General features: G+C 41.6%; 1 protein-coding gene across 5 annotated transcripts; it reads right to left on the bottom strand.

Moving 5' to 3' along the window:
• On the bottom strand, window positions 390–14,661 carry LOC8083633. 5 transcript variants are annotated; one of them, XM_021457330.1, is made up of 8 exons: window positions 14,294–14,403; window positions 14,149–14,180; window positions 9,653–9,757; window positions 7,595–7,692; window positions 4,842–4,924; window positions 1,279–1,356; window positions 1,097–1,192; window positions 390–860 (listed from the first exon to the last, which is right to left on the bottom strand). In XM_021457330.1, exons 3-8 carry the CDS (start codon window positions 9,700–9,702, stop codon window positions 594–596), a joined length of 672 nt encoding a protein of 223 aa, XP_021313005.1. In that variant the 5' UTR covers window positions 9,703–9,757; window positions 14,149–14,180; window positions 14,294–14,403; the 3' UTR covers window positions 390–593. The 5 variants fall into 5 exon arrangements, with proteins under 5 accessions (XP_021313005.1, XP_021313003.1, XP_002464817.1 ...); XM_021457328.1 differs by lacking the exons at window positions 14,149–14,180; window positions 14,294–14,403 and adding exons at window positions 11,110–11,166; window positions 11,274–14,062; XM_002464772.2 differs by lacking the exon at window positions 9,653–9,757 and having other exon boundaries at window positions 14,294–14,661.

Here is a 15,219-nt window from a genome sequence, read left to right as displayed (position 1 = left end):
TCGAATCAGTAAATAACAAATGTCATAATTTGTTATTATTGAATTACTGCTAGGAGTTGATGTTTTAGTCAATTTCCTTCAATTAACGGCTACTTTAAGCCACAGACAACAACTGGTAGGTTTCATAATTTGACATTTGTTTTCTCCCTTGTCAATTTCAAGTCTGGTAGGTTTCATAATTTGACATTTGTTTTCTCCCTTGTGAATTTCAAGTCAAATTAACTGACACACCACGGATTCAAATCACTAGGTTCAGTTCGTGTGTTGAGGCTCAAAAGATAAACCCTAGCTTCTAAACGCTCTCTGAGAGCCTCCGAGTGTGTTGGCACGAAGACCATTTTTTTGTGCCAACAAGATATATATGTTTCATGCCATGAGGATTTTTAGACTTTGAAAATATATGTCAAAACTTTGATTAATTTAGTGCATGATTCATATACAGTTGATAAACAAATGATCAAACGTACACCTCATTCCTCACACTGGAATTCTGGAATGGTTAAATCTAATTCTTTTTTTAGGAGACCAATATAATTCTTGTGAATTTAGGAGACAATGATTTCATGTGTAGGTATAACTTGAAATACTGGGCGTCATGTACCGCTATCTACATCAAACCCAGCACCTGTCCATCCTGACCCAGAACTCCCTCTTCCCTTCGGAAGGATCATCACACCACCCCTACCTCTTCCCAAGTTCGATGGTCTCCTCTTTTTTCCTGCCTCTGCAGGTATAGGCCGCTGTTGCATAGAAGCAGGCTCTGTGGCAATATTCTGATGGCCAGATACATCTGCAGGATTTTGTGCAGTTGGCTGCTGAGGTACTGAATTCAGAGTAGCGTGCTGTGCAGTATAAACACCCTGATATAATAAGAAATGGTGAGACAAGTAATACGGAGCATACACATACTTAGTTGAGACCAAAACCAACATTATCTGCCCAACAACAAAAGAACTAATGTCTACTAAAAAACAGGAAACATATAAGTAAATAAGATTAGTTCCTGTTAACAATAAAGCAGAAATACTGACAGAGAGAAATAAATAATTTCAAAGACTAAAACATCAGATCTTTGGCCTTGGGGTTATTCACTTACTGAAGCACTGACAGAATCCCTGCTGGGATTTAGAGATTCTAAACGTTTCTTCAGCTCCTCTAATCTTGCATATTGGGAAGCAGCACTCTCCTGGACCTAGTTAAACAAAAGAAAAAAAAGATCTTAAGAACATATGGTGAAATGATAGACATATATTCATAAAAGAAAAATTGAAAGCATACTAGATGGTTCAAGTCATCACATAGCTTCTGCTTAGCATCCTCTTCGTCTTTAACAACTTGTGCAGCAACTTCCCAGGCCTAGAATACCAAACACATAGTAAAAAATAGCAGACAACATAACTTACAATTATTAGCGACATGTGAATGAAAGAGAAACACAAGTATTTACAAAGAAAAAATAGAGAAACAGTAGAGGTCTGATCATCTACATGAGACATTACTCCCTCAGTCCCGAAATAAGTGATGTACTTCTAGCATTTAGAATTTGTCCTACAAAATAAATACACTTTTAGATCATGGACACGTAGCTTCAGTAAGCTTTACTACTTTTTCCATTTCCAAAGTATAATTATTCCGCGTCAATGCTCTTTATCCTAGTGATGGATGTGCTGAGCCACATGATTTTTAAAGCCGGATAGAACAGCTTGCTGCAGCGCCCACCAAATCTCCATTTATGCGTATATGTCCTTTTCCACCAGCCGCTTGCCACTAATATTAATCTTTCTCTTGACATCCTCAATTTATTTGGAGAAGCTTCAGGTCAGAAAACAAATGTGCAGAAAAGTAATGTGTTCCCCATACAGTGTTCAGAGAATGACATGACATTTATTCAGGATCATCTCCTTTTAAGTACCTCAGAGTCCCCCTTTCTTTGAGGAAATTGACAAAGGCCCAGCTCAGCCCTTTATTGTTAACTAAAAGAAGGGTGGCGTATACTGGTGCAGCATGTACATCTACGGTGGTCTATATTGCTATGGCCATTGATCTTCCTCCCTGGACCATCAAGGCTATTGGCTGATTAAGAAGAGGAATTTTGCGAAGAGGAAGGAAAGAGGCCAAGGGTGGCAACTGCCTAGTGGCATGGACCAAAGTGTGCCTCCCCAAAGAGCTTGGTGGTCTTGGAATTTCTGATCTCCAAAATCTTTGGCTGGGCTCTTCGGTTGAGATGGTTGTGGCTGACGAAAACAGATCCTACTCGTCCTTGGAAAAATTTTCATGTGCCAGTCCATAAGTGTTTCCAAGCACTTTTTTTCTATTACTGTGGTTTCAGGGATTGGTTATGGGGTTGCAACTTTGTTTTGGATCCACAGGTGGATTTGCGGCCAGAGCAAAGCTGATCTTGCCCCTCAAATCTCGGCATTAGTTTCCAAAAGGAAAAGGAACAACAGAACAGTTCTTGAAGCTTTAGCTGACCTTACCTGTGTTAGGGATATTCAGGACATCTTATCTGCCCTGCTGAATTTTTCACACAGCATTTCGCCCTTTGGCTTCTCATCTCATGAGTACTACAACCAGAGCCAGAGGTGGAAGACACTCATGTTTGGAGGTTCTATGGTGATGGGCATTATTCACCAAAATCCGCCTCTATGAAAGCCTGTTTCTTGGTACGGTAATCTTCAATCCTTATGAGAGGATTTGGAAAAATTGGGCGCCTGGGAAATGTCTTTTCATGTGGCTAGTGGTCCGTGAAAGGTGTTGGACAGCTGATCAGTTGGCATGGAGGGGGCTTCCTCACCCTTCCTATTGCCCCCTTTGTGACAAAGAGGAGAAATATATTAACCACTTGCTGTCAACACACATGTCTTCACACGAGAATTTTGGTTTTTCCTTCTATGCCGAGTCGGCTTACAATCTCACTCTCCTATCCGATGAGATCTCCTTTGATGATTGGTGGGACAGAACCTCAAGGAGGGAGATCTCCTTGGATGATTAGTGGAACAGCAGCTCAAGGAGGGTGCCTGATCACTTAAGAAAGTGTTTCAGTTCCATCATCCTCTTAGGGGCCTGGACATTGTGGAATACTCATAATCCTTGTGTTTGATGGTGAAACTCCTAACCTAGCTAGAGCACTTTTGCTTGCTAGTGAAGAGCGTGAATTTGGGGTTTTGCTGGGGTAAGAGGCATCAATCACCTCCTTGCCCAGGGGCTGCTTGTGGAAGTGGTCGTCTCCAACTCTTGTTAAGGGCGCAACTGTTTACAATCCTAGTGGGTTGTGTTGTATGGGTTCTTGAGCCCATTTTCTTCTTAATTAATATAATGATACACAGCTCTCCTGACTGTTTGAGAGAGAAAAAAAAAACAACAGTTGATAGGGATATATACGTAATTTCTAAGTAGCATTGATCTCCCCAAAACATCCCAGAAGTACATTCATTTTGGGACGGAGGGAGTATATAGGATATAGGAATGGAAAAACAAATATGGAGACATGAACATAAAGACAAACTTTATCCCCATTATTTGGCAATTATTCTTTTGCCATTCTTACAGAGTGTCAGTTACATGTCACTGACATTTTGGATTATCAGAGTCAACAAAAGTGGGCTAGAATGGCAAATCATGCACCATTCATATCATAAGGATGGCAAATTATTCAGTGTTTTCACAGGCATCCATTATCTAGATTAAAAGAAACTAAGAAAGGGTCCATGTGAATTCAGGTAACCAAACAAAGTGAAATTATTTGTTAAAAGCACAAACCACTTTAGAAAAAAAAACTATCATGTTCAAGAAAGAAAAACATCTGCCATCTATTTATTGGACTGAATGATAACAGTTATATTAAAAGAAAGAGTCCATGAGATTTCAGATAACCAAACTTGGTAAAAGCACCAATCCAGTTTAAGAAAGAAAAGTTGTCCCCAAACTAATCTATGTAAAGGAAAAATAATAAGTATTAATTCAATAAAAAAAAAGAAACAGTGTGTCCAAAAACAATCTACATAAAATTTTTTGGCAAGAAATAAATTAGCGAATAGACTTGTTAAAAAGTAGAATATAGGGAGTCCTGCAGCTCTCTGCACAAAAAGGAAGATAAAACCTGACATCAATACGATTATAAACAATATATGAAACAGCATGTTCCAAAATCATTTTTCTCAAAACAAATTGGCAAATAGGGAATCCCAATCCTATTTGGAAAAATAGAAGACAAATATCTGGCCATGGAAAAATACAATCCGATCTGCAAAAGACAGAGAAAATAGGACCTAAGACGTATCCTCAAAGCCATAATACATAGCAAACTAAAAAGGGAACTTTAGATGTCTTTGGCTACAAAATCCTATTTTAGAGGAGCCAACCTTTGATGTTGCATGTATGCATCAATTTGTTATTGTAGAACTGGGAGAGAGATATAGATCAAGGAGATGGTTTATTTTTTATTAGATAAGCACCCAAAACTAAATAGTTCTCCTTAAAATTATATACTAGACCATGAAATCGCATGGGTTAGCAATTTTTATCAAACATGCAGGAGAACTGCGCAACTGCACATCATATATTAAGAAGAACGGAGGCTAGCCAACTCATATCCCTAATAATCAATCTACTATCTTTGTGCCTAATCTTACAATTAGGCTTTGCCTTAAAGTGCTATTTCAGCAATGAGAAATTAACCTATATCCTTGGAAAGAAATCTGCACCTTTATTACATTCAAAACATGGGTAAGTTGTAAATAGAAATGGTAAAGAACAGAATCTTTATGATACTAAGTCAATTGCATCAAATAACACAAATAATTAAAATCATTAATATCAAAGCCCAAGTACAAATATCCAACCTTTTTTGCCTGTTCCTCTTTCACCTTAGCTAAACGTATTTTCTCTGTTGATATTTCAATCTTCTTCCTCAGGTGCTCAAGTGCTGGACAATAAGAGCAAAAAAAAAAGTAGGAACAAGTAAGAAGATGAGACTGCTCTCTGTTAGAGAAGTTACAAGTATACAGAGTACATAAGGCCTCCATGGGCAACTCGTCAAAAAAAAAGGCCTCCATGGGCCAGAAAAGGAGAAGACTATATGTGTCTATATACATTAACTACCCCCACCCCCCTCTCTCTCTCAAACTAAAGGTGGCTGAGAAGAATATGATTCAAACATGTTTAGTTTGAGTATATGAAATTGATGTTGTTCTCAAGTCTGGGCCTTGGTGGAGAAATCTGCAAGCTGAAGTTTGGAAGTTGTGTACTGAAAATCAATAGTAGATTTCTGGCAATGGAATGGTATAAAGGAGGCACCAACACCAATGTGCTTAGTGAGCTCATGCTTGACAGGATTGTTGGCAACTTGAATAGCACTAGTGTTGTCACAGCGGAGAATAGTAGGATCAACACAAGTAAACCCAAAATCAGCAAAAACCAACAGAGCCAAATAATTTCTGTTGTGGTGGCAAGAGCTCATAGTTCAGCTTCTGTACTAGACTGAGAAACCGCGGATTGCCACTTAGACTTGCATGCAATTGGTGAGGCACCAAGAAAAATACAATATCCAATAATATTATCAACGATCAACATGATCACTAGCCCATATAGCATCAGAATAAGCATGTAGCATTGGCTGGCTAGATGTGGCATAAAAGAGTTGGCGGGAGATTGTCCCCTCACATACCACAAGACACGAAGCAAATGAGCATAGTGAACTATGATAGGTGCATTAACAAATTGAGTGAAAATATGAACTGCATAGTGTACCACGGTGAAGCATTTGTTGCGCTAAATCAAGGGGACAGCTGATCAGGGAGTCGTCTTCCACAAGAATGATGGAGGGGAGATGCGGGGCTTCAGCGGCAGCGACATGGCAAGCGACGTCAACGGGCAAAAGAGCACCTCCAGTGTGTTCTTCTTCCTCGGTTCGTCCCCTGTGGCCTGGCAGTTTTAGAAGCAGAAGGTGGTGGCACTTTGACATGCGAGCGGAGTACACTGCAGCGGCCACAGCGGCATGCCAAGGAGTTTGGCTGCGCCAGCTGCTGTCCGAGCACTGATGGTGGACAACCAGCCCACCATCGCTCTCACCAAGACCCTATCCTCCATTACTGGAGCAAACAAATCAACATCAAGTATCACTTCCTTCGTGATTGTGTCAATGGAGGACAAATCATCCTCGAGTTCGTCAAGACAGGTCGACAGCTTGTAGACATCCTCACCAAACCTCTTGGGCATCTTCGGTTCCTGGAGCTGAGGAACAAAACTGGAATGATGGATCTCAGGCTCAAGGAGTAGCAGCAGGATTAGGAGAAGGATTGCAAGATAATCTGCTGCTTGCCCTGCTTGTTTTGCTGCGGCAAAGGGTTGACAATAGGTCAATTCTTTGCCTAATCTACTGTTGGCCTTGCACAGAAGCCTGCAAGCAATTACAGTGTAATATCCTTGCAAGAGCATAGGAACATCCAGTAGGCTGAATAGCAGCCCTAGGACAGTCAAGCTTCAGTAAGTCTTAGACTGCAAGTCAAGGTTTTTTCTTAGGTTGTAAGAAAGCCACTAGGGTTGTTTTATGTGCTCTCTTTCAGGTATAAATATGAGGTAGAAAACACCAACAAGCCACAAATCACAGCAGCCACAATCAGCCTCCACCATCTCTATCAAAGTGTAGTGCAGCAGCAGCCTAACAGCTGCATATACTACTGTCGATCCTAGTTCAGTACAGCAGCACTTGCTGGTGCTTGTGTGTGTGTGTTCTGTGCTCACCCTCTCCTCTCCTACCTCTGCCCAGCCCCAAGTGTAGTGCGTGTGCGTGAGAGACTGAGAGCAAGTAGTGAACACCTGTGCAGTGCTGCCGGCATCTGCCAACAAGCAGCACTTTGAGGGAGAAAGCCCATTCCCTGTAATTTTGACCAGTAAGCTTCACATCCAGGACAGGTGAACCAAACGAAATTGGTGCAGAACTGGGTGATGGCACAACACCACCAGTAGAAGTTGGTGGGCCATGGAAGAAGTTGTCGATGGAGAGCAGACTGGCACAGCAACACGGGCACCCCCTTCAGCAGGTGCTGAGTCGGATGGAATGGAAGAAGGAAAGGGGGAGGAGCCCCGCTTCAACCGGGGACGCAGAGGATGCAGAGCCACACTGGGGCACCGCCTCAACTGGCGACAGAGAGGAGAGGCATGGCCCCCAGCCCCCACAATGAGTGGAGAAAGAAGAGCCTGCGCATGGCACAAGGGAGGGCAAGTGGGCAACGCCGCATTCAGAAGTTAGGGAGGGTAGCAGGCTCACCGGCGAGGAGAGGCAACATCCTGCGGTGAGGCATGGGAGCTACGGTGGCTGGAATTGGTTGGCTCTGTTACCATGTTAGAGAAGAATGACTTGTCTACAATTACACTCAGTCTAGGTGACAAGTATACAGAATACAGATTATGGACCAAAAGGGCCATAAGGCCTACATGGGCCACAAAAGGTGAAGACCATATATTCCTATATACATTAACACTTTCTATATAAATTATTATAGTAGGTGAATCAAAGGTACTGATTCTACTGAAGATAAGATGTTCTGTCCATAGAAGGTGAACTATATGTGCTATTGGAAAACATGTAACATACCTGCTTTCTTTGGCCCAGCTGTCAGTTTCATTTCTAAAGTAAGACTCTCTAACTCCTTTTCTACGTCACGAATTTTGGAATAGTTCTCCTGAATGTATCTGAGAAATAGAGAAATTATAAATGAGTTAAATTCATGGTGAATTGATGATACACCACATAAGTTTGAACTTATTAAGAAAGAAAGATGAATATGGGCATATGCACCATATAATACATGATTAATCATACATCGGTCAATATTCTTCAGTTATCAGTTCCTGATTTCAGAAAATAAATGTTCCCCAGAAATTGTTACAATGTCAAGAAACATAACCATGTGACCATGCCCGCAACAAAGATGTGGCTCTGAAGACTGATGCCTCAAATTCCAATGTTCCAAGACCCAAGTAAGCTTTCTAGGAAAGCACGACTGAACAGAGAAATACACAAAGACACAGTAAGAGGTTGTACAGAAGCAATTTGGGCATTAGCCTATATAATGAGTAAAGTCCATGGCCAGTCCATAAACTTGTCACAGTGTATCAAGTTGGCCCAGGAACTCACAAAATGGAGTTTTAAACCCATAATCACTGTTCGGCTCTCACTGTCATACAAACAGGTGGCGATGTGTGCAACATGCATACATGGCCTTGCCACTATGGAGCATATACGTGGAAAGGGCACACCGAGCGCGTTGTAAAAATTGCAAAAGAACTCGTTCTTCCCCGGTCTCCTGTTCTTTGTCAATCCCAACACTGGCAGCTGGCGATCAGTGGCTTGCAGACCTGTTGGTGCAAGGAGAACAGTACAGAGGGAATCAATCAAAGCTGGAGCAGTCCACCATCGACACTTGGAAGGATGGTGGTGAGATTGTGAGGGAAAAAAGACCTGTGCCGTGTATGGTGAGTTCATCTTTGCTCTCGCCGTGTAATTCCTAGGGTTTTTAGTCAAAATAGAGTTATAGGTGTTGGTTGTGCTAGGAAAGCTTGATTCTGGCATCTATTGTGGTGGAATTTGGTCAATCTTGTTCGAATTATTAGGGTTTTGTAGAGAGGAAATCCTAGTTGACATTCACCATGAAGGATTTTTCGTTAGTTTCAGGTCTTTTATGGTTGAGAAAAATGACTAGTTTGACTGGATTAATTCAGATACTTGAATGCCTCTGTGCTTTGAGGACTTCACCAGCAGCTAGGATATGAGAGTAACCCAAGCATGAAGGTTTATTGGTTACCAGGGAAGGCGCTACAAAATAGTTTGAAGGTTGCTTCTGATCATGATACCAATATTATGGTCTCTGTTCTTGAAATTTTTAATAATCTGGTAGCTTATTTTGATCATGAGGACAATATTGCATGTCTTGACTAGGATGCCATAGTTGCCAATCCTATCTGAGTGCCCTAAGGTGATTATCCTCAAGAAAGTGCATTAAGTGAACAGGAAACCTGGTGAGAAGCTGCCTGTGTTTTACAATAGGAACACAAAATTTGAGCAATGCATTGCAGGCAAGGCAAAGATACTGACCCAAAAGTGGTGAGGGGGGCTGATGAGGATTCTGTAGACATTGACAATGAGAGATGATGGAGATGATGATTTGTTGGAGGACAATATGGATATAACTGTAGAAGAGCTCAAAGGGGACAATAAAGCCAAAGGAAGCAAAAGGCATCTGAAACAAGCAGACCAGTACGAGCATATGATGAAGATGAGATAGATGATAAAGGTCTTGTACTTCCTGAATCAGATATGGAAGAGGAAGGTAGGCTAAGGTCAGGAAAGATATGAATATTGAATAGTCCAACTTTCTCTATTGGACTTGTGTTTCCAACTGTACAAAAGCATAGAAGGACAAGACAGGAATGACAAGACCAGGTTCAGGTTTAACCGTGCAGAGGGCTGCCCATGGAACCTGCATGCTATGCGGCATGGATACAGATACGCATATGGTATGGGGCAGATAAAAATACACAGATACAACATTTTCTAAAGAAAATGACATGCAGATACATTTTAGTATTTTTTAATAAATAATTAATATAAAATTCTAAAAGCAGTAACACACTAGCAAGAACTTGAAATTGCCTTGGATTCTTGCATTTGTGCTGTTCTGCCCATCTCTTCCATAAATCCATACTTCCATTTAGCCAACACTCCGACAGCTAGGTGTACCAAGCATCCCCTTCCAAGCTTGCAAAATCCAAATGAGAATTGAGAACATATAAGCGCTTACTGCAGAAGTAGAACTTGTCAAATCATGGGAGGATTAAACTAAAGGCTACTTTGGATCCTATTAGGATTATAATAAATCAGCTGAAATCATCTGATTGTGATCCAAATAGGTTGGATCATAGGATGAATTATTATAATCCAACTGAGACTAACATAATTGGAAATAGTAAGCACTTAATGACCAACCAAAGTTCAAGAAGGCGCTAGGCTGTTTCTAGGCGCTGACCCATAGCCTAGAGCCTAGGCGTTTCAAGGCGTTTTTCTAGGCGTTTTAATTTTTATACACATACGTATATATTACCTTAAATTACCTTAAGTAAAAGAAGAAATAAGAGACTAGCTATATATAAATCTATATACTATGTATATGTAAGTGACTAACTATGAACTAAACACTAACATGTGTGTGTAATTATTGTTGCTACAGTACCAGCGAGGAGGTTATGAGAGGAAAAATAACAAATAAAAGTATATCTCATAGTTTCTTGTGAGAAAAATAGAACTTCTATGGGGCAAAATGTAAGAAATCGGTTAAGAGAATCAGAGTAAGGAAGTTTCTAGGGGTTTTTACAAAAGTAAGGGGCCAAATCATAAAACCGCCCTATCATCCTTATCTTCTAAGCCGTCCTGAGCCCTCCCTCCCTCCCCGGCGTCAGAGGTGCAGGCGCTCCTGCCACCGCGTCCCTTCACAGGCCTCCTTGGGATGCTCGAGCAGCTCTCGTCCAGGGTCTACTGCTGTGCCGCGTGGGAAGGGCGAGGACAGGACCAAAGGTGGAGGGAGGACAAGGAGACCGCGCTGCAATGGATCAAGCGGCGCGGCACCCTCCCTCATGCAATGTGACTCTGGATCTAGAGGGACATCGCCTATCCCCCCTCCACACGCGCCTGCCGCCACCACTCGCACCCGCTGCCACCCGCACGCGCCTCCTCCTCCCCCACCAGAGCTGCCGACAAGCTGCCGCAGCCTAGGGGTCCGCCTACCCCCTTAGGCCAGGTGGACACCCTCCGACTTGCAACTAATCAGCGCCTAGGCTTTATGAACTTTGTGACCAACGTACCCCTCCACCAGATCCGTCCGCACCTAATAATGGCCAATACTAAAGGGGTGGATATGGATAGGTATTGTCACTTTAACCAACAATAATCCACCACAAATAATCCAACGATCCAAACACTGCTGATTATTATAATCAGAATCCAGATTATAATAATTGAATGAATAATTCAGATTACAATAATCGTCCTATGATCCAAACAGTGTACATCACTTTTTACTTGGATGGTGAGGCTTTAGGCTTGGAGATGAGTACCGCTGATTCAATTCCTTTCCCCTGTCAATTCCAGTTCCAGTCGAGAATAATTCAACACTGCTTCAAGCAAAGAGTATATAGTTTAATTTGACATAGGGAACAGGGGAGGAAGAGGCTACACGAGAGGAGAGGATATAGAGAAGAAATAACCGCTAACTCATTACCGGCCTGCCGCCGACTTATCACTGGCAGGGTGGTGAAGCTCGTCACAGTGCTGTGTGCGCGAAGCGTCTGCAAATGGACAGCATACACCTTGCTAGTGGCATGTGTCGCCGCAGCTGCTGCTTGCTGGAGCATGCCATCAGCACTGCATCTCCTCGCAGGGAGGGACAGGTAGGCGAGCAGGAAATTGAGTGAGCGGTAGTGGTGTGCTTGTGGTGTAGCTGGTTTGCCAGAGCATGGTGCACATTTGAGTCGAGGATTTGGGAAACACAAGGAAGTGTGTGTTGATAGTGCTATATAGTAGACCTACTGGACTCAAAACAGTCTCCACTCACATATAAAAAAATCTCTGATTTATTTTTCCGGATACTCCATGCCGTATCCTACACGTATCTATGGACACATATATCCAATACGGGGTATGTGGTTGACCTTAAGAATCCATGCAAGACAGCCTATATGCTTCTATGGATAGCAAGGCAAAGTGCTTTGTGGTGAAGACATATTATGGGGTATACAAATGCCAGAAAGAGTGGGTATGGAGGAGATGCACTTCTAATGAGCTGGCTGCTAAATACATTGACTCCTTCAGAAATAATGATGAGTATAGCCAGCTAGCTCAAAAGATTAGAACTTGGCACCCTCCAAGAGCATGTTGCCAAGAGCTAGAAGACCGAACTTGAAGGTCGTACATGGAGATGATGTGCGGCGGTACAACAACTTTGGGACTATGGTCATGAGCTAAGGCATAAGGAGAAGTAATCCTGGGAGATCATTGTACATTAATCTTGCTGGCAACCTTTTCAGTTCCTGGTACATGTCTATTGATGCCTGCAAGAGGGGTTTTTTTGACTGGTTCTAAGCCCATAATATGCCATCATTGGTGCCATATTAAGATCAAGTATTGAGACCAGCTTTTGACAGTTGTGTGTATGGATTCAAATGACTATCTATCTTATCAATATGGCCGTTGTTGAGGTAGAACTGTAGAAACACTTGCTTCATGGAAATGGTTGCTTCGAAACCTTTAAGGATGATCTGTATATAGAGAACACCTACCCCTCGACATTGATGACTGGTAAGCAAAAGGTACAATTTACTGACTTGGGTTTTGCTGTTGTTTAAGTTGTGTGATGAAACAACCTTTTCAGATGATGCCAAGAAGCTGGTAGCAAATACACAGGCTCAACTACAAGAGGCTGCACAAGCTGCACCAGTTGCAACTGCACCTCAATCGGCAACTGTTCAAGAAGTTACTGAACCAAATGTATAATGTATGTTTGTAGAAGTAATGCTACTAGAACTCATTATGAATCAAAACTGCATATCAGGATTAGCAAATAAATACAAATTGAGAATAGATGCCATAAGGAACTGCTAATTTTACATGAAACCATAGATTGGACAATAGCCTGTTACAGAGAACCTTAGGATTAACGGTTCTTCAATGCCCCCAATTGTGCTTTTTTTTCCTAATCGACTTCATGGTAATGGCAGTTATAGCACTTTTGAGTATTTTGAGCAGTTCAACATGTTAATTAGGTCCCAATCTGACCCCACTCCTTCACTGTACTCACACTATATTGTGGACTTCTACACATGTTCCTTTTATTGTAAAGGTGTGAGGAGCATATGCTTCTGATTTATCTGATTATCTCTTATTTCTGTGATATAATTGGTCACATCAGGAGAGGATAATTCAACAGAGGCTTGTGCACTTGGATTAGTTCATCTTATATACCTATATAGATGGATAGTTGGAGACCACCAGCAATCTTTTATTGCTATAAGGCTGCCATCAGAATGAGCCATGCTGCCCAAGAAGTTTAGGCCATCTGATTTATTCATTTGGCTTGATTTCTATCATCCATCCGTTTTACAGTTATTGATTGCGTTAATTAATTCCTATTGTAACAGGAATGCCACTAATGCCCTTGACGCAGTTTCCCACCATGTCCCTTTATTCAACCCTCTTTGCTCAAACAATTTCATCGTCCACTAAACAAGTCATTTCCCACTACCACAAATTCTAACTCCTTCTCTCACCATCCCATGTCATCAACGCAGTGTCAAGGGAGCTGAACAGTCAATTGATACATTAATATACCCCCCTCCGAAAGCTGCAGATGAGCAGTCAAGGCACCAACTGGTTGCAGCTACCATGATCCAGAGGCATCCACCCCAAGCCTTCTCTAGTAGTAAGGCCCAATATACAGGTGCTCCAAGTGTTGCACTATTTCATGCCTATATAGCTACATATTAGTGATTCTGTCCCTACTCCCATCATTTTATTTATCGCCACAAATACCATGGTAGGTGGGCATATCTGCAGACCAAAAATTTCAGTCCAAGATCCATAATTCCATTCCTGGGCACTATGTGTTCGATACTCTTCTTAATGCATCAATTCAGTTGCATCATGCTAGAATTAAGGTCCTGGTATTGTTGATGTAATTGCAGGTTCTATTATTTACAAAAGCACCATTGACTAACCTTTCTAATGTAGTTCAAATGCAAGGTAAAGGTATCTAAATATTTAGATACAATTTAGAAGGGCGTATAAAACTATTAGTTATATCCTCTAATTTTCTCATGCAGTCATGCTTCTGATGTGCCGAATTCAAGTCTTTCTTTAATCTGGTTTCACAAGACCGTGTATCAGTATTATTTAACACAAAAATCTTAGAATTTTCTGCAGCAACACGGAGGTATCACCCGGTTCCTCTTGATACTGCTGCAAATTTAACTCGTGTGCGGTGTACACCCATCGATTTGCAAATGTTCAAAATGTCTGACCACATAAATGAAAGGGGCTGATGTAGATCCACGATTTTGCACAACAGAATCTAAAACTAGGGGAACAGAGGAATGGCTTACTTCTTCAGCTGCAGCTGCTCCTCCAAAATGACCTGCGAACAAGCCACCCGACTAGTAAGAAACCCGAAACCCAACAAACACTGAACCATTGATGAACCAAGAACGCGTCTAGGGAGGGGGCGAGGGAGTGTGCCGGGATGCGAACCTTCTCGGTGTAGGCGATTACGGGAGAATCTCGAGCGAGGCCGTCAGGGCCGATCTCCGGCTTCAAGGCCGCTGGATATGACGGCGGCGGCGCCGCCATTTCGCTGGATCTCCTGTGTACCCGTTTAAACTTTTTCGCTTTATTTCTTTGCCTCGCTTGGATTGGATGCCGTCGCCGCGACTCGCGCGCGAGTTGCGGCCACGCCTGGTCGCTTGGACGGAGCCACGCACGGCGGCCGCGCCTTGGATGGTGGATGCCGCCGCCACCGCTCCCGCGAGAAGACGAGAAAGGGACTTGCCGCCACCGCTCCCGTGCCTTGGTGCGCCTTGGATGCTATCTTGCTGACTTCCAAATTTTCATGATATTTTTCTTTTGATTATAAGATACTAAAAGGCAATGACGCGTATGAATACAGATACGTATACTCGCTCTCGTCCCGGAATAAAATAGAGAGTTGTCTTTAAGCCAAAATTTTTAAATTTTAACCAAATTTTTACAATAAAACATTAAAATTTATGGTATTAAATTAGTATACTATTAGATTTACTATAAAATATAATTTTTATGAGATGCTTATTTTTGTGTCATATATGTTGTTATTCTATTCATAAAGTCAGTCAAACTTAGACACGGATTCTAAAAATTGATTTATCTGAAGAAGGGCTATATTGTACTCCATCTATACAATTCTAAGATTTATTAGGACAATGATACGGTCTCTAAATCCTAACTTTGACTCATTTTTTTAACACTAACTTTGGCTTGTTGGTTTTATAAAAATATTTTATCAAAAAAGTGGTATAGGTATATTTTTTATAAAAGTGTTTTTCAAGACAAATTTATTTATATGTTTTTCATATTTCTAAACTCAACAACAAAGTTATTTTGTATATTCCTAATATTTGACTCAAAACTTATCTAAAACT

The sequence above is a fragment of the Sorghum bicolor genome, chromosome 1 (assembly GCF_000003195.3).
Source record: "Sorghum bicolor cultivar BTx623 chromosome 1, Sorghum_bicolor_NCBIv3, whole genome shotgun sequence".
Taxonomy (NCBI): domain Eukaryota; kingdom Viridiplantae; phylum Streptophyta; class Magnoliopsida; order Poales; family Poaceae; genus Sorghum; species Sorghum bicolor.
The sequence above is the reverse complement of the archived record's forward strand: the minus strand, read 5'-3'. Positions and strand labels throughout refer to the sequence as shown.

Coding starts and splice junctions, on each gene's coding strand:
- LOC8083633 (XM_002464772.2), bottom strand. CDS start 14,392: ATGGCGGCGCCGCCGCCGTCATATCCAGCGGCCTTGAAGCCGGAGATC. Junction 14,181..14,293: donor TAATCGCCTACACCGAGAAG/GTTCGCATCCCG, acceptor GCTTGTTCGCAG/GTCATTTTGGAGGAGCAGCT. Junction 1,357..4,841: donor AAGAGGAACAGGCAAAAAAG/GTTGGATATTTG, acceptor TTGGTATTCTAG/GCCTGGGAAGTTGCTGCACA.